Source organism: Paramormyrops kingsleyae, chromosome 19, assembly GCF_048594095.1.
Source record: "Paramormyrops kingsleyae isolate MSU_618 chromosome 19, PKINGS_0.4, whole genome shotgun sequence".
Lineage (NCBI taxonomy): Eukaryota > Metazoa > Chordata > Actinopteri > Osteoglossiformes > Mormyridae > Paramormyrops > Paramormyrops kingsleyae.
This window is the reverse complement of record NC_132815.1, coordinates 25,731,872-25,752,838: the sequence shown is the minus strand read 5'-3', so window position 1 is coordinate 25,752,838 and position 20,967 is coordinate 25,731,872. Positions and strand designations below refer to the sequence as shown.

Below are 20,967 nucleotides of genomic sequence, written 5' to 3'. Positions count from 1 at the left end.
AAGGCATGATGGATCCATGTTCTCATTCTGTTTACGCCAAATTCTGACTCTACCATTTGAATGTCTCAAGAGAAATTGAGACTCATCAGACCAGGCAACATTTTTCCAGTCTTCAACTGTCCAATTTTGGTGAGCTCGTGCAAATTGTAGCCTCTTTTTCCTATTTGTAGTGGAGATGAGTGGTACCTGGTGGGGTCTTCTGCTGTTGTAGCCCATCCGCCTCAAGGTTGTGCGTGTTGTGGCTTCACAAATGCTTTGCTGCATACCTCGGTTGTAACGAGTGGTTATTTCAGTCAAAGTTGCTCTTCTATCAGCTTGAATCAGTCGGCCCATTCTCCTCTGACCTCTAGCATCAGCAAGGCATTTTCGCCCACAGGACTGCTGCATACTGGATGTTTTTCCCTTTGCACACCATTCTTTGTAAACCCTAGAAATGGTTGTGCATGAAAATCCCAGTAACTGAGCAGATTGTGAAATACTCAGACCGGCCCGTCTGGCACCAACAACCATGCCACGCTCAAAATTGCTTAAATCACCTTTCTTTCCCATTCTGACATTCAGTTTGGAGTTCAGGAGATTGTCTTGACCAGGACCACACCCCTAAATGCATTGAAGCAACTGCCATGTGATTGGTTGATTAGATAATTGCATTAATGAGAAATTGAACAGGTGTTCCCAATAATCCTTTAGGTGAGTGTATATCACAATTCCAACCCTCCTCCTACAAAAATGGGTGCGTTCGACTTGGGCTTAGGTCTGTCTGCAGCTGACGTGACGTGGAGCGAGATTTGCCGGCGGCTGCAGGGGTGCAGTAACTGACTGCAGCCAAGTCGGACAACTTCTACTCCTCGTAGTGTGCGAGACCTGACTGCAATGACAGCACTGCCAGAAGGGTGTAGATAAATCGATACAAATATCACCTGCATGCACATTACTTCTTTTAAAATACCCAACTCCTCTTCCAAACTGTTAGCAGTGAAAAAACTATTGTGTATAGTGGCCCTGTATAAAAAGATAGCTGACAGGAAAAAAGATACATTTACTTCAAGGATTCAAAGTTTTTATTGTCATGTACAGAGTACAATGCAATTCTTACTTGAATGCCTTCTTCACAGACTAGATGATTAAACAAATAAAGCAGCGCAACATTACAGTAACTAACAATAAATAAACAACTAATTTACGTGTACTATTAGAGCATTTATTTAAATTTTATTTTACCAGGTAAATTAACTGAAAACCAGTTGTCACTGCTTTACATGCTTTTGGGGAGATATAGCAGATAACTAGGGGTGTAAGGATATTGCAAACCGAACCGAAATATCGCGATACACCAACCACGATACGTATCGCGAAACTCTCGTGGCGTACCGCGGTACTCTCACGCCCCCTGCTGCCCATTGTTGAGGTTGACGTCACTTGTCTCTAACTAATTTAACCAATTTAAACACATCTTTATTTTATCACATTTGATTAAATTGTATTAGTAATGATGAGCTTTTGTTCTAAATTTTGTTCTAAATATTATATTCTAAAGTTAGTATTAGAATTGTTTTTTTCTGACTAGTCTATATTGGAGGTATTTATTTAATTTTTGTTGTTTACTCAGGTATCCTGACTGTACTAAAAATGTGATGGCAAAGTTAATAAAGAAAAAGTTTAGTTGTTATTGTTATTAAGTGAATCTATTGTTCCTTAGCATTGCTGTTAAGATGACATCAACCCTAACCCCACAGCAAACAGAAACCGAACCGAACCGAACCGAGGCTCCAAAACCGTGAACCGAACCGAATCGTGCCTTTGGTGTATCGTTACACCCCTACAGATAACGCATCGGAACTTCCTGGGATACATACGTCATGTGTGTGACTAAAATCTTCAGCCAATAAGGGCAAAGTTGTGTTGTCAAGGCATCAATCACAAAATAAACTACCTTCCAAGGGCACCAGAAAGGCCAGCACAATCACAGTGGAAATGAGAAAAGACATTAAAGAAAAAATAAACCAACAGACACATACCCACACTAGGGGAAGTCATAAAGCCCAAGATCATTCACAAGCTTGAAAAGTTTTAAACCACTCTTCCTCTTCATCATATTTAAGGACAAAAAGAAATAGCCTAGTTCCCTATAAACGGCTACAAAAGATGGCATTATTTTTGTGTACCTTGCCTTGTGGATAAAGAATTTACAAAGGGCAATAATCGTGTTGACAACCAGGTCATGACTTTTATCACTTGTAATAAAACCAAAAATAACATCACATATTGTAAATTCCTTTAAACCAAAAATTTAAGGGAACAACCAATAATGTATTTTTTCCCATAAAGCATTACTGTACCTGCACACATTCTTGCAAATGATTTGTTGTCCCTATGCCTTCATTGCAAAATAAACAAATGTTATTATCAAAACCAAATCGTCTTCTCAGGAATTCCCCTGAAGGATAGATCTCTGAAAGAATCCTGAAGTGTATCTCTTTGACTTTTGGTAACTCTGGGAATTTAAGGTAACTGGTTCTAATTTTAGAAACATGAGCTAAGGAAAAAGAATTGACAGATTGAGTTTCATTTGTTTATGAAGGGGAACAGTGTTTCTGTGAATATTATACGGATTGTGGAGTTTGATAAAGTAATTCCCATAAGGTCATGTTTAGGAAGGTGTGGAGTTCTACTTATAGGGTTTGTACTAAATTAGAAGCCATCACAGTTACTGACTGTGGGATTGCCTTAATAATTTTAGTGTATTGTTTACAGTCAACTGCAAAATTATATTTCAGACAAAAAAGTTCATATGACAGGAGTCACAGGACCATACCACTGCCATCTAGTATGTGCAGAATAGACCATATTCCTTTTTCCATCCATTTTTCATTAAACAATGATTTGTTTCTTACCGTCACATACCTACGGCTCCACAAAGGAATAACGTTATATCATAAAAAATTATGATTGTAAATCAATTTACAATACAACAAAACTTGTTGATGAAATGATGACAGTTTTACAGGTAAACTATTCAAATCATAATCACATCTAAGAAGGAAGTCAATGACCGCCAAGTTTCATGAAAATCTGACTAGGGAAATGAATCCTTAAACTACTTTGGGACCTAATGAAGGATCTTAGCCAGTTTATTTTAAGAGTGCCGTTGAGACAATCAAAGTCAATAGCTTGTAAGCCACCTGCTTCATAATCCTTGACCAATTCAGCTTTCCTAATGTAATGAGTTTTCCTATTCCAAATATAATCAGTGTACATGATTAATGGTTTTAACAGCTGTTTTTGGGATTGCCATGCAATACGCAGGATAGATAAGTCTGGAGATACTTTCCAATTTTGTCAAAAAAACGCGGCCAAATATCGATAGATCCCTAGATGACCGAGCATTTAACCGCAATTTACAATTGTTTATCTTGTTCAAAATATTAAGCCTTTCTGATAAAGCATTATCTTTTGTAATATGAACTGCCAAATATTTTACTACAGACTTAATAGGAATATTGTGAGCTGTCCTGAGAGGGCATTCTTTAATCGGCAATATTTCACACTTTTTAAGATTTAACCTCAAATCAGACTCATTTGTGAAAATAGCGATTATATCAATAACCTTAGGAATTTGGTTAAAGTTTTTCATAAAAATTGCAGGGTCATCAGCAAGCTGACTTATGACCAATTCTTTTCTCAAAATGAGAGTGCTTAATCAGGATTGACAGCATCCCTGCTGCAATAATGAACAGGATGGGGGAGATTGGGCAACCTTGCTTAATACCTCTATTAATTGAAAACCTTGGGGAAGAACCATGAGGTAATGTAACAGTGCTGTTTGTATCTTCATACAATAGTTTCACTACATCAATAAATAATTCCCCAAACCATTCCAGAGTCTTAAATATAAAAGGGCGCTCAACCATATCAAATGCTTTGTAGAAATCTAAAAATAAGATAAACCCCTCATCATCTGTAAAAATATTATAATCCAGGACATCAAGTACAAGACGAATGTTGTTGTAAACAGACCTGCCTTTCATAAGACCTGATTATGTCTCTGAGATTATCTGCGTGATACCCTTTTTAAGTCTATTAGCAAAAATATGAGTCAGTTGCTTGTAGTCATTATTTAAAAGAGTTACTGGCCTCAGATTTTCCAGATATCTGAAATCCTTGTCAGATTTGGGAATCAGAATAATAGTTCTTCGTTTCATGGTGTTTGGGAGGGTCCAGAGTTCAACAACTTCTCTGAGCATTAAGAAGTAATTCTTTGAGTGAGTTCCAAAAACGTTTGTAGAAATTACTTGTTAAACCATTTGATCCAGGAGATTTATCTAAAGATAAACAAGTTATTGCCATATTCATTTCTGCCTCACATAACATTTTAAAGTCATCATCTATCTTGAGGGATCCATTCTTTAATTACCTGAAAGAAGGAGTCGGGTTTCTGTAGAGGAGTAAGAGGAGGAATATAGATTACTGTAAAATGTGTAGATTTCCCTGGCAATTCGGTCTGAATCGGTACACTCCTGACCATCAATGATAAGTTTCTTAATTGCATTACTTTCTTGCCTCTTCTTTTCTAGCCTGCAAAAGTATGCGCTACTTCTTTCCCCTTCTATCCACTTTGCCCTTGATCTAATGTATGCCCCTTTTGCCTTACTAACATATATATCATCTAATGTCAATTGCAACAAGGCCAGACTACATTTGTCAGTCACTTAACACAATTTTACTATAAATAATATTATTTTCTTTCACAGTCATTTCTTTTTGCTTAAGTGACTGATTAATCTACTGTGTGCTACAGCAATCTGCCGTACCCTAAATTTAAGATATTCCCATTTAATGATATACAGTATGATACTAGGCTTGGATCAGAAAGAACTGCATTGATTTCTTCGTTAACTTCTTGGCAAAGGGATTCACTATTGAGTAAATTAGAGTTAAACTTAAGATACCCCTTGCGGCGACACTGCTTTTCAAGAGGATTAAGAGCAAGACTAATCATACAGTGGTCTGTGAGAGGTGCTGCAGATATGGTACTACAAACATGCAATCTTAGGAGAGTATGAGAGACAAGCCAAAAATCAATTCTAGATTGAATTGAGCCATCGGGTTTGAATCATGTAAATGTCTGGTTAAGTTTGTTTGCTAAACGCCATGGGTCATCCAATTTGAGGTCTGCACAGAAATCTCTTAAAATTAAGTTATAATGGTGCCCCTGGTGTTTGGATGGAAATCTATCATGCCATTCATCCAATACCATGTTAAAATCTCCTCCAATTATAACACTTTCTGTGAGATATCTTTGATTACCTCGGATAACAAACACTTATTTTGAGTAGGATTATTGTACCCATAAACATTTCCCAGAATTATAAAGTTATCCATCTCTAGAGCCAATGGCCCGAGTTATCGGCTATACTGACCAAGACCCTTCCACGAAAATTACATAATAATATGGCTACACCATCCGAACTATCACTACCATGGCTAAACAATATTTTGTCCCCCCACTAATTTGCCCAACATTTCTCATCAGAGAGAGTACAGAGAATACAGAGTGAGTCTCCTGAAGAAAAAAACAACTGGCTTTGTTACTTTTACAAAACAAAAAAAAATGACTTTCTTTTAGCGCTGTCTCTAAGATCCCTAGTGTTAAGAGAGAAACATCAAAGATTTAAATTAAACAAAGACATTGAAAAACGAAGATGTGCTATGCAAAGTTAGTGTTTGAAGAGAAGATCTCAATAATAAGTCCCTAAGTAAACAAATAACAGAACCTTCCTACTTTCAAGTCAAATACGAACCTGCTACAATAACACTTGAAAAAGCAGCTCCAGGCTGCTAATATGAATAGAGTAAATGAGGAAAAAAACTGGGGAAAATTCATAGAACAAACCCTTTGCCAAAAAAAGAACTTGATGCAGGAAGTGCAATGCAAAAAATTGCTCCACCTAAAAACCTTGGAAGTTACATTCTTCACTGAACCAAGACGATATAAGGTACTCACTCAAACACCTTAAATCTTAACAGTAGCACCACAAAGTAAAATATTGGCTCTGAGTGGAGAGCATATAACTAATTCAGAGAAACTCCGAAGCCATTGATATACCCAAAATGCCCTCTGTAGTATGCAGTTTTCCCGCTTGCTCTGGCTTGCTCCAACATCGGCCAAACATTTATCCCAAAGTGTTACATTTGCTTTTATACAGCACAAACTCAGCACCTATAATCTGAGTCCACTTAAAATGTTGTTATTCGATTTTTTCTTAAAATCAACTTTAAACATATACTTTTCAAAAACCTATTTTCAGACATGCTGAGAAATTGTAAAAAATCACATTATAGACATTTCTAGGTAAGACTTTTGAGCTCTGAAGCTTATAGACACAGGGGTTGGCTACACATAGGTGAAAGAGACATTCTGAAATTTTATGTGGTTTGATTACTAAAGTGTTAGAAATTTGGAGTGACACTCTTTTTCTCAAAGTCAGTGGCCTGCACAATGAATATCGATGAGATAGGTGTCCCCACAACTGTAGTAGTTTGCATACTGTCAATCGGTCTTTGTCAGTCACGTGTCTGCACCGTCTGACACGCCCCCATTCGCCATTTTGAAGGTATTTGCAGACGCAAACACTAGGAAGAATGGAGAAGATAAAGCAGAACGAGAAAATTCCGTACAGAGAAAAACTTAGGAAGGACGCCAGGGATCGGTATTTGGCTAAATTGTCAACAATTAACATTATACACTCACCTAAAGGATTATTGGGAACACCTGTTCAATTTCTCATTAATGCAATTATCTAATCAACCAATCACATGGCAGTTGCTTCAATGCATTTAGGGGTGTGGTCCTGGTCAAGACAATCTCCTGAACTCCAAACTGAATGTCAGAATGGGCAAGAAAGGTGATTTAAGCAATGGCCGTCCGGTCGGGGTCTGGGCTGGTGGGCTTCTCGGCTGCTGTGGGGTCCGGGGTGGTCTTCTTGTCCCCATGCCAGAGGAAAAAAGGGATCCATCTCCGAGGTCTGGTGGCGGATTGCCCCTCTGGGGGCGGTGGTGCCTAGATCTCGGAGTATAGAGTATATATGGGGAGTGTGAGTGTGTGTACGGCGTTCATTTCTGTGTCTTCATGTTGGGCGAATGGGTGAATATTTGTTTATGTGTGCATGAGGGTGGGAACGTATGCTTGTGTATGTGTGTGCCTGTCTGTCTATACGTATGTGTCAGGTTGGGTCTTAGACTCCACCTGAAATAACATCTCAGGCTCTATTACCCCCCGCCACACTCCCTGCTGGTGGATGAGGCCCCCGGCCGCCGATGCGTTGGTGGTTCTCGATGTCTGGGGCTGGATGCTCTGGTGTGTGCTGGCTCACTCTCGGCGGTTGCCTGCCGGGGCCTGGCCCTTCCGGCTCTGTCGGGGCCCTGGCTGGGGGGTGGGGGGTCCCTTGGATCTCTGGGCCCGGGGTCCGGTCTGCCCTGGTGTGGCCGGCCGCCGGCGGGGCCTGCGTGCTCGTCGCCACGGCCCCCTGGGGCTCCTGTGATGTGGCTGCCGGATGGCCCCCCTCCGGAGCGCTCCTCTGCCCTTTTCTCGGTGGGGGCTGCAATTGTCCCTGCGTTGGTCCTCCTGGGGTTCCCGTGCCCTGGGGGGCCTCTGGATATCTGGGGCCCGGGTCTCCCCCGTGTCGACTTCATGTCCTAGGTGGGCGGGGCTGTGGCTCCCCACACACACTACTTGACAATTACTTGGAGAAACCTTAGGAACACCAGCGCGCTGACACACAGGTGTGCACACAGGTGCTCACGGACACGTGCTCACGGACACACACTGTCTTGATCGGCTGTTGTTTCTGGGCATGGGTTGTAAGGCTGGTTGTGTGTGCTGTTCAACAACATTTAACGTTTGATGGTCGTTGTGATTAGTACAGATGTTGTATGTTGTCTTTCTCTTTTCAACAGACATGGAAGCAGATTATCTGTTTTGTTTTTTTCTTGGTTTTTTTGTTTTTTTTTGTTTTTCTTTTCTTTTTTTTTTTCTGTTTTCTTTCCATTCCTCTCTCTCCCTCTCTCTCTCTTCCCTCCTTCTCCTTTGTCCCCCCCCTCCCTCTCCTTCTTTTGAGGAAGTAAATAAAAATATAAAATAAAATAAAAAAAAAATAAATAAATAATAATAAAAAAAATAAATAAAAATAAATAAAAAAAATAGATACAGTCCCCCGCAGAGGGGGGGTGGAGGAGGGAATATAAAAAAAAAAAAAGAAAAAAAAAGAAAGGTGATTTAAGCAATTTTGAGCGTGGCATGGTTGTTGGTGCCAGACGGGCCGGTCTGAGTATTTCACAATCTGCTCAGTTACTGGGATTTTCATGCACAACCATTTCTAGGGTTTACAAAGAATGGTGTGCAAAGGGAAAAACATCCAGTATGCAGCAGTCCTGTGGGCGAAAATGCCTTGCTGATGCTAGAGGTCAGAGGAGAATGGGCCGACTGATTCAAGCTGATAGAAGAGCAACTTTGACTGAAATAACCACTCGTTACAACCGAGGTATGCAACAAAGCATTTGTGAAGCCACAACATGCACAACCTTGAGGCGGATGGGCTACAACAGCAGAAGACCCCACCGGGTACCACTCATCTCCACTACAAATAGGAAAAAGAGGCTACAATTTGCACGAGCTCACCAAAATTGGACAGTTGAAGACTGGAAAAATGTTGCCTGGTCTGATGAGTCTCAATTTCTCTTGAGACATTCAAATGGTAGAGTCAGAATTTGGCGTAAACAGAATGAGAACATGGATCCATCATGCCTTGTTACCACTGTGCAGGCTGGTGGTGGTGGTGTAATGGTGTGGGGGATGTTTTCTTTGCACACTTTAGGCCCCTTAGTGCCAATTGGGCATCGTTTAAATGCCACGGCCTACCTGAGCATTGTTTCTGACCATGTCCATCCCTTTATGACCACCATGTACCCATCCTCTGATGGCTACTTCCAGCAGGATAATGCACCATGTCACAAAGCTCGAATCATTTCAAATTGGTTTCTTGAACATGACAATGAGTTCACTGTACTAAAATGGCCCCCACAGTCACCAGATCTCAACCCAATAGAGCATCTTTGGGATGTGGTGGAACGGGAGCTTCGTGCCCTGGATGTGCATCCCACAAATCTCCATCAACTGCAAGATGCTATCCTATCAATATGGGCCAACATTTCTAAAGAATGCTTTCAGCACCTTGTTCAATCAATGCCACGTAGAATTAAGGCAGTTCTGAAGGCGAAAGGGGGTGAAACACCATATTAGTATGGTGTTCCTAATAATCCTTTAGGTGAGTGTAGATCCGTATGATCTCACATCAAGAAAATGGAATTCCGATGCGACATTGTTACCTCCAACTTCATCTCTGGATATAACAAACTACCTCGTTTATGATATCAGCGCTTACACGTATGAACAGTTCAAGAACTATAAATATCTTGAAGCCCACGGACATTTCATCAATGGCTGGGTGCAGGATCTGTTCACATTTCGAACGCAGGACTGCGAAAACACAGTCGTCACTGCAAAGGTAAGCTAGCTTGTAATCAAGTTGCAAACAAATCTGTACAGCCTCGAACAAAGGAGACTAAGGGGGGACATGGTCCAGGTATACAGGTATATTAGATTCTAACAGGTCTGGATGCAGCCAAATGGCTACTTCAATAAATTTCTTATGTTCTTATGTTCAAGTTAATATTATATATTATATGATAAATTAGTAATTATATGGTGAAGTTAACTGTAATCATGTAGATAGCCTTACAAATGAACCATAATAATAAATAATAATACATGGAATAATTTAACACCGTGGTAACACCGTTGTTGTCTGTCTATGTCAGGGGTGTCCAAAGTCCGGCCCGCGGGCCAATCACGGCCCTCGGCCAGATTTCATATGGCCCGCAGCTTCGGTCTCATAATGTGTTATTTATGGCCCGCTAGCTCTGTCAGAATAAATAAATACTTTAAAAATGTAATTCCTCCTTTCACCACACGGTTCCGATGCTATCTGGCTCTGCATTAGAGACCTGCACTCCCGCGGGATCCAACGCACCGAGTGCGGCGCGGGACAAGATTTGATGGGTGAATGCGGGTGCGGGCGGTAAGGTCCTCATGTACAGTATGTGCGGGTTGCGGGAGAATAGAATTAATCGCGGGACTCCAGCAAAATGGAATTATCTTAAAATTAATTTATTAAAAACAAATACTCTATTATTTATCTACTGCACAAAAGCAACAAGAACGACTAAATTAAAATAATAATTTACAGGCACAAGGTCGGAAGCTAATTCTCGCGTGGTTCATGCGCGGAACTATAGGCTATATCTATATCCTCGTTCGTGTCCATGTTCATCATTCCATTTAATTAAACTCAAATAAAACGAAACATATTTGTTTGTTTTCTGTTTCTTTTTTATATATACTCAAAAGGGAAGCAAGTGAAACAAATAACAGAGTAGCGGGAAGAAGCGGTAAAAATAAAACTACTTATATGTTTACCTGCGGGATTTTGCGGGCGGGAGCGGGACAAAACTTGAATACTGCGGGCGGGAGCGGGAGAAAATAATATATATTTTTTGCGGGAGCGGGACAGAATCTTGCGGGAGCGGGACTGAAAAATGCGGTTACTCGCTAAGAAAATGCTGAGCTTATTCGGCTCCACATATTTGTGTGAGCAAACATTCTCAGTCATGAATCTGCACAAGAACCGATTGAGGTCAAGGATGACTGACTCCCACTTACGTGACATTTTACACATCTCAACCACTGCCCTCAAGCCAGACCTGGTCTCTTTACTGAAATCTAGATCTCAGTATCACCCTTCTCATTAGTATCAGCAAGTTATCTGTTCCTTGTTCAATCTGAAATTGAGTGTTTTTTGAACGGTAACATCTGTCACTATTAACAATGAAAAGCCTAAAGCACAATAATAAACTTAGACTTATGTCACTTATTTTATTAAACTCTAATAAGATTTGGTTATAACTGTTGATGTTATGTTTGGTTACATTGCCATTTAAAAAAAATAAAGGTAATCGTGACAATGAAAATTGCTTTATAACAGTGTATATTTTCATGTAACTTTTGTGGTTAAAAAAATGTCAGAAGGAACTAGTGGCCCCCGGACATCTTCACTTTATCAAATTTGGCCCTCCTTGCAAAAAGTTTGGACACCCCTGGTCTATGTGTTGTCTACAGGTCTTGCACTCCCAGCGCCTCACTGAGACGCCTCTCAAGCCATGGGCCATCATTGAGCCATCAGGAGCTATATCCTCTGCACACTGTACATGTATGGCTGGGTTAGCAGAGACATGCACACATGTTGCAGCTATGCTGTTTAAGCTGGAGGCGGTCGTCATATGCAGAGAGACAGTAACAGTAACAGGACAACCTGCATACTGGATGATACCGAGCAGCATAAGTAAAGTGGGAGCAGAAGCAGGACACAAAATAGACTTCACCACTGCGAAAGCAAAAAGAAGAAGCCTTAACAAACTCCTGAATGGTGAGGCAGCAAACATGCCTGCTCTGAGGACTGCAACAAACAATTTTACATTCCACAATTCCACACAGGATCAGTGGGATGCGTATGTTGCAGACCTGCAGAAAGTATCCCCAAAAGCTGCACTTCTGTCAAATCTCCCAGATTATTGCGATGCATTTGTAGACCCAGTGCAGCCATTTTCAGCACCAGATTCACTTCGCTGTCTACGTGATGAGAAAATGGATGGCACAGAATTAACTGCTTTGCGCCTGCACTGCAAAAGCTTGGTAAATAAAGTAGACATTTCACTTGAGCAGGCACACTACATAGAAAAAATCAGCAGACGTCAATACAGATCTTCAGCTTGGTATCACTATCGCATTGGAAGGATTACTGCATCAAATATGCATTCAGTTCATGTGTCAAGCTTGGACAAGCCTGCACTGTCTACAGTGACAGCAGTGTGTTATCCTAAGAGCAATGCAACAAACCGATCTACTGCTGCGACATGGGGAAGACAAAATGAGGAGTGTGGGAAAGCACAGTACAGATTGCAGACTGAGAAACTTCACTGTGACTTTGAGACCAGTCAGTGTGGGTTTATCATAAACCCACACTTTCCCCAAATTGGGGCATCGCCGGATGGGATTGTGCAGTGCACTTGTTGTGGTAAAGGTTGCACTGAAATAAAATGCCCATACACGTACCGTGACACTACTGTTGAGGAGGCATGCAACACTGGAGACAAGAACTTCTGTTTGGGAATAGTGAATGGAGAGCTGCAGCGCAAGAAGGATCATCCATATTATAAACAAGTACAGACACAAATTTTTGTTGCAGATGCAGAGTACTGTGATTTTGTTGTGTGGACCCTGAAAGACTGTGTGGTGTTGCGTGTGGCGCCTGACCCAGAGCTCTGGGGTGCTCTTTTGAAAAAAGCACAGCAATTTTTTGAGTGTGTATGTCTCCCTGAACTGGTCAGCTGTTACTTCACTCAGGTTGCAAGACAGATGCCAGTTGATAAGATTTCTGTTCCAGGAGGGAACCCAAAAAGAACACACAGAACATTTCGCACAGTAGCGGAGAAGTCCCGGAAGAGGCAAACGGCTGTCAAGTTGTGGTGCTTTTGTCATGGACCAGAGAGCAAAGATGACATGGTGGCTTGTGACAATCAAAACTGCCCAATTGTGTGGTTTCATTTAAGTTGTGTTGGTCTACAGCATGCAACAGCTAAAGAGGAGTTTTGGATCTGCTCTCAGTGTTCCACCCAGGCAGTGACATAATGCAACTCTGACTTGAACATTTATTGAACTGTCCACCATTGTGCTGCTAATTTTTGTTTCAAAAGTGAATTTCAGTAAAAATGTCAGCTAAAAATCTGTCGAGCTTCTCATTTGGTTAAACTATCCATCCATCCATCCATCCATTTCCTCCCGCTTATCCGAGGTCGGGTCGCGGGGGCAGCAGTCTCAGCAGGGAAACCCAGACTTCCCTCTCCCCGGCCACTTCATCCAGCTCCTCTGGGGGGATCCCGAGGCGTTCCCAGGCCAGCCGAGAGACATAGTCCCTCCAGCGTGTCCTGGGTCTTCCCCGGGGCCTCCTCCCAGTGGGACATGCCCGGAACACCTCACCAGGGAGGCGCCCAGGAGGCATCCTAATCAGATGCCCGAGCCACCTCATCTGACTCCTCTCAATGCGGAGGAGCAGCGGCTCTACTCTGAGTCCCTCCCGAATGACCGAGCTCCTCACCCTATCTCTAAGGGAGAGCCCAGCCACCCTGCGGAGGAAACTCATTTCGGCCGCTTGCACTCGCGATCTCGTTCTTTCGGTCACTACCCACAGCTCGTGACCATAGGTGAGGGTAGGAACGTAGATCGACTGGTAAATCGAGAGCTTCGCCTTTTGGCTCAGCTCCTTCTTCACCATGACAGACCGATGCAGCGCCCGCATCACTGCGGACGCCGCACCGATCCGCCTGTCGACCTCCCGCTCCATCGTCCCCCCACTCGTGAACAAGACCCCGAGATACTTAAACTCCTCCACTTGGGGAAGGATCCCATCCCCGACCCGGAGAGAGCATTCTACCCTTTTCCGGCTGAGGACCATGGTCTCGGATTTGGAGGTGCTGATTCTCATCCCAGCCGCTTCACACTCGGCTGCGAACTGTCCCAGCGAGAGCCGAAGGTCACGGTCTGATGAAGCCAACAGGACCACATCATCTGCAAAAAGCAGAGACCCAATCCTGAGGTCACCAAACCGGACACCCTCAACGCCCTGGCTGCGCCTAGAAATTCTGTCCATAAAAGTTATGAACAGAATCGGTGACAAAGGACAGCCCTGACGGAGTCCAACCCTCACCGGAAACAAGTCCGACTTATTGCCGCTCATGCGGACCAGACTCTGGCACCGGTCATACAGGGACCGAACAGCCCTTAAAAGGAAGCCCGGCACCCCATACTCCCGGAGCACCCCCCACAGGACTCCCCGAGGGACACGGTCGAATGCCTTCTCCAAGTCCACAAAACACATGTAGACTGGTTGGGCAAACTCCCATGAACCCTCCAGAACCCTGCAGAGAGTATAGAGCTGGTCCACTGTTCCACGGCCGGGGCGAAAACCACACTGCTCCTCCTGAATCCGAGGTTCGACAATCCGGCGGACCCTCCTCTCCAGAACCCCCGAATAGACCTTACCAGGGAGGCTGAGGAGTGTGATCCCCCTATAGTTGGAGCACACCCTCTGGTCCCCCTTCTTGAAGAGGGGGACCACCACCCCGGTCTGCCAGTCCAGAGGCACTGCCCCCGATGTCCACGCGATGCTGCAGATGCGTGTCAACCAAGACAGCCCTACAGCATCCAGAGCCTTCAGGAACTCTGGGCGGATCTCATCCACCCCCGGGGCTCGGCCACCGAGGAGCTTTTTAACCACCTCAGCGACCTCCGCCCCCGAGATAGGGGAGTCCACACCCAAGTCCTCATACTCTGCTTCCACATCGGAAGGCGTGTCGGTGGGATTGAGGAGGTCTTCGAAGTATTCCTTCCACCGACCCAAAACGTCCCGGGTTGAGGTCAGCAGCACCCCATCCCCACCATAAACAGTGTTGATGTTGCACCGCTTTCCCACCCGGAGCCGCCGGATGGTGGACCAGAATCGCCTCGAAGCCGTCCGGAAGTCGTTTTCCATGGCCTCACCGAACTCCTCCCAAACCCGAGTTTTTGCCTCAGCGACCGCCGAAGCCGCATCCCGCTTGGTTAAACTAAATATTTCAAATTCAGTGTTTTTTCCACCTAAGCTGTTTTATGTAATCAGTGATACGTAATTTTCATAATCAAAACATACTAGTAATTTAGGTGTTTCAGAAAGGAAGAGTCAAGAACACCACAAAAATGTCATTGAACATATATTTCAGTTAAATGGCAAGCAGAATACAGGCTCAGTATACAATGATGTTTCTAGACTACAGTTGGGCATTGGTTTGTCAAGGCACAGCACACAGTGACAACTTTATCCAGCATTGTGACTTCACATGGAAGAATCATGTTTATAGGAGTGGTTCCTGTTAAAATTTTATATTTCTGGCAGACATTTCCAATGACCCTTTCAACATGGATTCTCAAATGTGCTATTTTTCTAGTTTCCTCCACATCTCTAGCTGCCAACTGACAGTAGCCTTTAGTAAACGCTGGAAGTTTGACCTCTGCACACAACATGCCCACACATTCCTGTATGTCAAAACCTCTGTCAGCCAAGACAATATTCCCAGGCAACAGATTAGCAAGAAAACCACTGTTCGGCGTTATATGTTTGTCACTTGTACGACCTCCCCAGCCTTTTGATAAAAAACAAATGGCTCCCTTGGGAGTAATACCTATCAGGTATTTCATAGTGTGGTGGTGCTTACAGCTGGAAAACATTTGGGCACGTGCTTTCAGATTTGATGGTCTCTCAGTGAAAATCTCAAAACAGTCAATAATCACTGCCACTCTGTGTCCAAAGGCCTCCACAAACTCATGAGGCATAATTTTGCGCAGTGTCTCTCTCTCTGGCCATACAGTAGAACGCCTCAAGTTTGCATGTAAAAATGACACCATTTCATTGAATGTTCTGTACACTGTCTTTGGGGAAATCCAAAACAGATGAGCTAGGTGTTGTGGAGGCAGATCCAATTGAAGGCGCATGAAAGTTAACAGGAGCATTTGAAATGGGGTGAGAATTTTCCTTTGACCATGCATGAGAGGTACCAAAAACCTGAATAATGCCATAAAGATTCCCAGGTTTGGCAGACCTGTATAGTACTTTACTTTTTCATCATCCTCTCCAAAGAAACCATCAGATATCCTGCACTCATTGAGTTCACGTCGTAGCTCTCTGTTTTCTTCCAACAGGCGGATTATTTCTGCACACCTGAGCACACACAATTCACATTCAGTCTGTGCCACGTCATGACTGCTGTTCTGTATCTCGTCCTCAGTGATGAGCTCATCACTTTCTCCTACTGCCTCATGTGTCCACTCTTCGGCATATAGCTGACCACCGTCTTCTCCAGTGTCAGGTGTCCCATCCTCAGTCTGTTGCTGGTTGCTTTCACCACCAGGCTCTGGTGTGCTATCCTCACTCTGCAGCTCTCCAAGTTCTCCATCCTTGTCGACCCCCATCTCTGCTGCTTGCAGTATCTCTTTCCGTAGCTGCTCACGTCTACTTTGTCTTTCAAAGCGTGCAATGTCTGTGGGTGTAACATATGTATGCCCCAGATGTAGGGATGGTGCCCAGTCAGGGTCAGTCTCCATCATTTCATAAGCTGGTTGTCCTGCAAGCAAATGGTAAGTTTTTAAATGAACACGTTCTTAAACAAACACGTCCCAAATATAAAACGTATGTCTATATATGCCAAAAACAGGAAAAATCCATGCACGCGAATATACACATACGTACATTGATAGACATCACAGTTTGCCGTTTACTTTAAAAAGCATTCAATCTGTAACAATAGTTTAACACGAACAGATTAACCCGTTTCTGCTACCCTCCGTAGTGAGGCTAGCTTGCTAGCGTAGGTTAACCAATGTGAAAACAGCAACTTTAGAGTACAAAAAAATGCATATCCAGAAATATTACTCAAACAAAAAACATCTTACTTGCCTTTATGAAAATGCAGAGAGCAAACACGCATGAACGGAGATATCCTGTTGAACGTGATCTCCTTGCGTCTCACCGCTGCGACCCAGGCCATCCGACGCCTCTTTGTTACCTCCTCTACCTGCCGTCCTTATCCTCTTTTCCAAGTGGGAATCCGAAAAAATCTTATCTTGTGGTCCACCTTTCTGCCATGTGATTTAGTATGACAGCCTTTCACACAACACGAGTATCCCATCTTACAAAGGATAATGGCGGACGCAAACGCTTGCTCTTGAGTTATATACCTTCAAAATGGCGATTAGACCCACAACACACTGCGACTATAGCGAGTGTGACGTCAACTGTCAAAGACCGATGGCCCATTAGTCTGGAATGTCACTGCACCCCACACCCATCACTTTGGAAAGGCGGTTTGAAGCGCAAGAAAAGTAACAATAAAATCTCTTTCACAGTTTATTGGTAGATGGAATGAAAAATGAGAAACTGTGACCATATAAATATAGAAAGCGATAAATATGATGCAGTGACTATTATTAACGCTCTGGGAACAAGGGCATCGTCGACTGCGTATCTTTCTCGTGAATTTCAGTTTATATCTCGCTGAAATCATTATGTAGAATCATGAAAAAAACACTGACTAAATCCGTAATATGTCTTCTTTTCAAAACTTCCATTGTCGGAAGTATTAAAGTTTTAAAAATTTGGTTAAATAGGCAAAAAAGAAAAATCGTGTCACCTCTCTTTGTTTTACTTGCACCAGGAGTGTGTAGTATCACTCTCAGCTGAAGATCACTATTCACATTCTAAATAGGCTGGGTTTGATTACAGACACACAGGCTTAGCCCACTGAGCTATGAAGACAGGTATGAGCTTTGCTAGCCGAAAATGGCAACATTGGCGCAAAGTTTCAGCGGCAGAGATGTATCCGTGTGCTATATTGTAGCCGATCAGTGTAATGACTACCCAGACATGTGCTCTTGTTTATTTCGGTCACAATGGGCATATTCACATATTTCTTTACCCAATACTAACTGTCGGATTATCATGTTATTATCATGCGAATAGCGCGATTTGCAAGTGGGAATGCGATCAGAGCTGCTTCGAGACGCAGACGCTTAAGTCAGTCACTCTTGTTCTTCCTATTCGTATCACGAAGCTATAAAAATATATTTAGTTTCTAATAATATATATTTCAAAAGTAGACCGTCCAAGGTTTCTGAGGGTGTTTTTAAAATGTGCATATGACAAAAACTCGCAGAGATATGTAAACGATTTGGCGCAATTTCTGTCAGATCCCGCCGGCAGGACCGCCGACTCCAGAGGGTTAACTGGGATCTGCCCATAGCGGCCCTAACATCATCAGTGGGCAAATGACCTTCGGTAAGAGGCAGAGGGCTCACCTTCCGTCTGTGTGAGCGTCCATGGGGTCAACTGGGACTCCAGAGGGACTTTTTAAAGGAGGTTTTAAGCCTGTCGCTGTGAGCTGTTCGAGTGTCACCTCCCTAGTCTTGCTGTTATTGCGGTGACTTCCTCTCCTTCTTTCCAGCCTCTGACCCCTGCCTCCCCAGCTATTACCTGCTACTCCATTGTTTTTATGAGGTTCGCGTATCGAGTGCAGCCAAGAAACTGGCTCCTATTGGCTTGCCACGCTGCAAATGCGATGGCACAGACCATCCAGGGTGCCCGGCTCATGCGACACAAGTAAGCCCCCACCAGGCTCCCTCTAGTATATTTTAATCATCACCCCTCATCTGTTAATTAATGCCACATTACTGCTTGACATAGCATTTGCAGCCAGCAGCCAGGCAATCATTCAGCCAGCTTTTCTTCCAGTCAGATCCTTCCTTAACAGTGTCACACAGGTACCTTTTATAGGTTTGTGTTCTTCATGAATGTTTTTTTTTTCCATTTCAGAATGGAGCAGAAAAATGCAAAATGAGCCTGTGAAATGCGTGCTCTCTCAATGGGATCTCCCCTCCTCCTGTCCTTCCAGATAAATAAAAAAACACACACACACATATATATATATATACACTCACCTAAAGGATTATTAGGAACACCTGTTCAATTTCTCATTAATGCAATTATCTAATCAACCAATCACATGGCAGTTGCTTCAATGCATTTAGGGGTGTGGTCCTGGTCAAGACAATCTCCTGAACTCCAAACTGAATGTCAGAATGGGAAAGAAAGGTGATTTAAGCAATTTTGAGCGTGGCATGGTTGTTGGTGCCAGACGGGCCGGTCTGAGTATTTCACAATCTGCTCAGTTACTGGGATTTTCACGCACAACCATTTCTAGGGTTTACAAAGAATGGTGTGCAAAGGGAAAAACATCCAGTATGCGGCAGTCCCGTGGGCGAAAATGCCTTGTTGATGCTAGAGGTCAGAGGAGAATGGGCCGACTGATTCAAGCTGATAGAAGAGCAAGTTTGACTGAAATAACCACTCGTTACAACCGAGGTATGCAGCAAAGCATATGTGAGGCCACAACACGCACAACCTTGAGGCGGATGGGCTACAACAGCAGAAGACCCCACCGGGTACCACTCATCTCCACTACAAATAGGAAAAAGAGGCTACAATTTGCACGAGCTCACCAAAATTGGACAGTTGAACACTGGAAAAATGTTACCTGGTCTGATGAGTCTCGATTTCTGTTGAGACATTGAAATGGTAGAGTCAGAATTTGGCGTAAACAGAATGAGAACATGGATCCATCATGCCTTGTTACCACTGTGCAGGCTGGTGGTGGTGGTGTAATGGTGTGGGGGATGTTTTCTTGGCACACTTTAGGCCCCTTAGTGCCAATTGGGCATCGTTTAAATGCCACGGCCTACCTGAGCATTGTTTCTGACCATGTCCATCCCATTATGACCACCATGTACCCATCCTCTGATGGCTATTTCCAGCAGGATAATGCACCATGTCACAAAGCTTGAATCATTTCAAATTGGTTTCTTGAACATGACAATGAGTTCACTGTACTACAATGGCCCCCACAGTCACCAGATCTCAACCCAATAGAGCATCTTTGGAATGTGGTGGAACGGGAGCTTCGTGCCCTGGATGTGCATCCCACAAATCTCCATCAACTGCAAGATGCTATCCTATCAATATGGGCCAACATTTCTAAAGAATGCTTTCAGCACCTTGTTGAATCAATGCCACGTAGAATTAAGGCAGTTCTGAAGGGGAAAGAGGGTCAAAGGGGGTTATTGGTGTTCCTAATAATGGTGTTCCTAATAATCCTTTAGGTGAGTGTATATGTGTGTGTGTGTGTGTTCATGTCTTTCATACTTCTTATTATGAATTCACATGTTACTAAGGCCAATTCACTGCCCATGAAAAGTGTGAGGGGAAAACATGTAGGAACATAAGAAATTTACAAATGAGAGGAGGCCATTCGTGCCATCAAGCTCGTTTGGGGAGAACTTAACTAATAGCTCAGAGTTGTTCAAATCTTATCTAGCTCTGATTTAACCCTTGGGAGTCGGCGGACCCGCCGGCGGGGACACTTGCATTTTTTTCTGGTAACCGTGAAAAGAACTTAAAATGCGTCGTCATGTTTGATCATACACGTAAGTGTAGTACATCATTTTAATCTGTAAATGGTCTACTTTTAGTCATGTATACTCACAATATCCACAAAACATTGTGCTTTTGTAAAATAAAGAAAATAAACAGGGTGCGCTTTCAGCCGTCTCAGGCTCCGCGAAAATCTTTTTGAAACACGTCACTAAAATGAACTGAAACTCTGCGAATACTGCACAGACAGACATGAGAAATATATCTATAGAAAGCTTAAAGTGTCTACGTTTAAATAAAGCTGTTTAAATGAAAAATAAATATTTTCAGTTTATGTAATCCATGTGAAACCAAGGAGAGGCACAGAATTTCTGTCGCACTTCATTATCTGCTAATGACCCGAGGCAGGACACGCCCACACGCCATTCACACGGAAAACAGTCCGGGCACTATACATACAAGGCCACGCCCCCCGGACACCGGCTTAAAAACACACACACAGCAAGCTGCTATGACAATGGGTAAGTTGTTAAGTCTTATATAACTCTTATTCTGATAATATTAAACTAATATTAGTAAATATTTTCCTCACTTCAGCTAGCTTTTCTCAGCTTATGTGAAACATTGGCTTTCAATGCCATCCAAGGTCAGGATCAGTGAGGAGTAGGTTTATCCATTTTCTGAAACTGCCTACCCTATTTTGGGTAGTGGGGGGTTCAGAACCTATCCTGAAGGCTATGGGCGCATAAGGCAGGGAGCAGCCCAGGATGGGGCACCAGCCCAT

General features: G+C 43.2%; 1 protein-coding gene and 1 long non-coding RNA gene across 10 annotated transcripts in view; both read right to left on the bottom strand.

The window, feature by feature from the left end:
- LOC140581227 (uncharacterized) overlaps window positions 1–20,967 on the bottom strand; it is a 67,097-nt gene that overhangs the window by 6,129 nt on the left and 40,001 nt on the right. The window lies entirely within an intron of this gene.
- The window catches only part of LOC111840255 (uncharacterized), a 30,162-nt gene that overhangs the window by 1,906 nt on the left and 7,289 nt on the right, over window positions 1–20,967 (bottom strand). For 4 of the 9 annotated variants that reach the window (XM_072703161.1, XM_072703162.1, XM_072703163.1 and 1 more), the window contains exon 5: window positions 14,907–16,497. The exons of 1 other annotated variant lie outside the window; for it this stretch is intronic. In XM_072703161.1, the coding sequence (XP_072559262.1) occupies window positions 14,972–16,309 (1,338 nt within the window). In that variant the 5' untranslated portion in view covers window positions 16,310–16,497 and the 3' untranslated portion in view covers window positions 14,907–14,971. Of the gene's footprint in view, window positions 1–14,906; window positions 19,337–20,967 lie in introns of those variants that run through there. 4 more of the 9 variants (XM_072703164.1, XM_072703167.1, XM_023804890.2 and 1 more) reach the window with 4 other exon arrangements.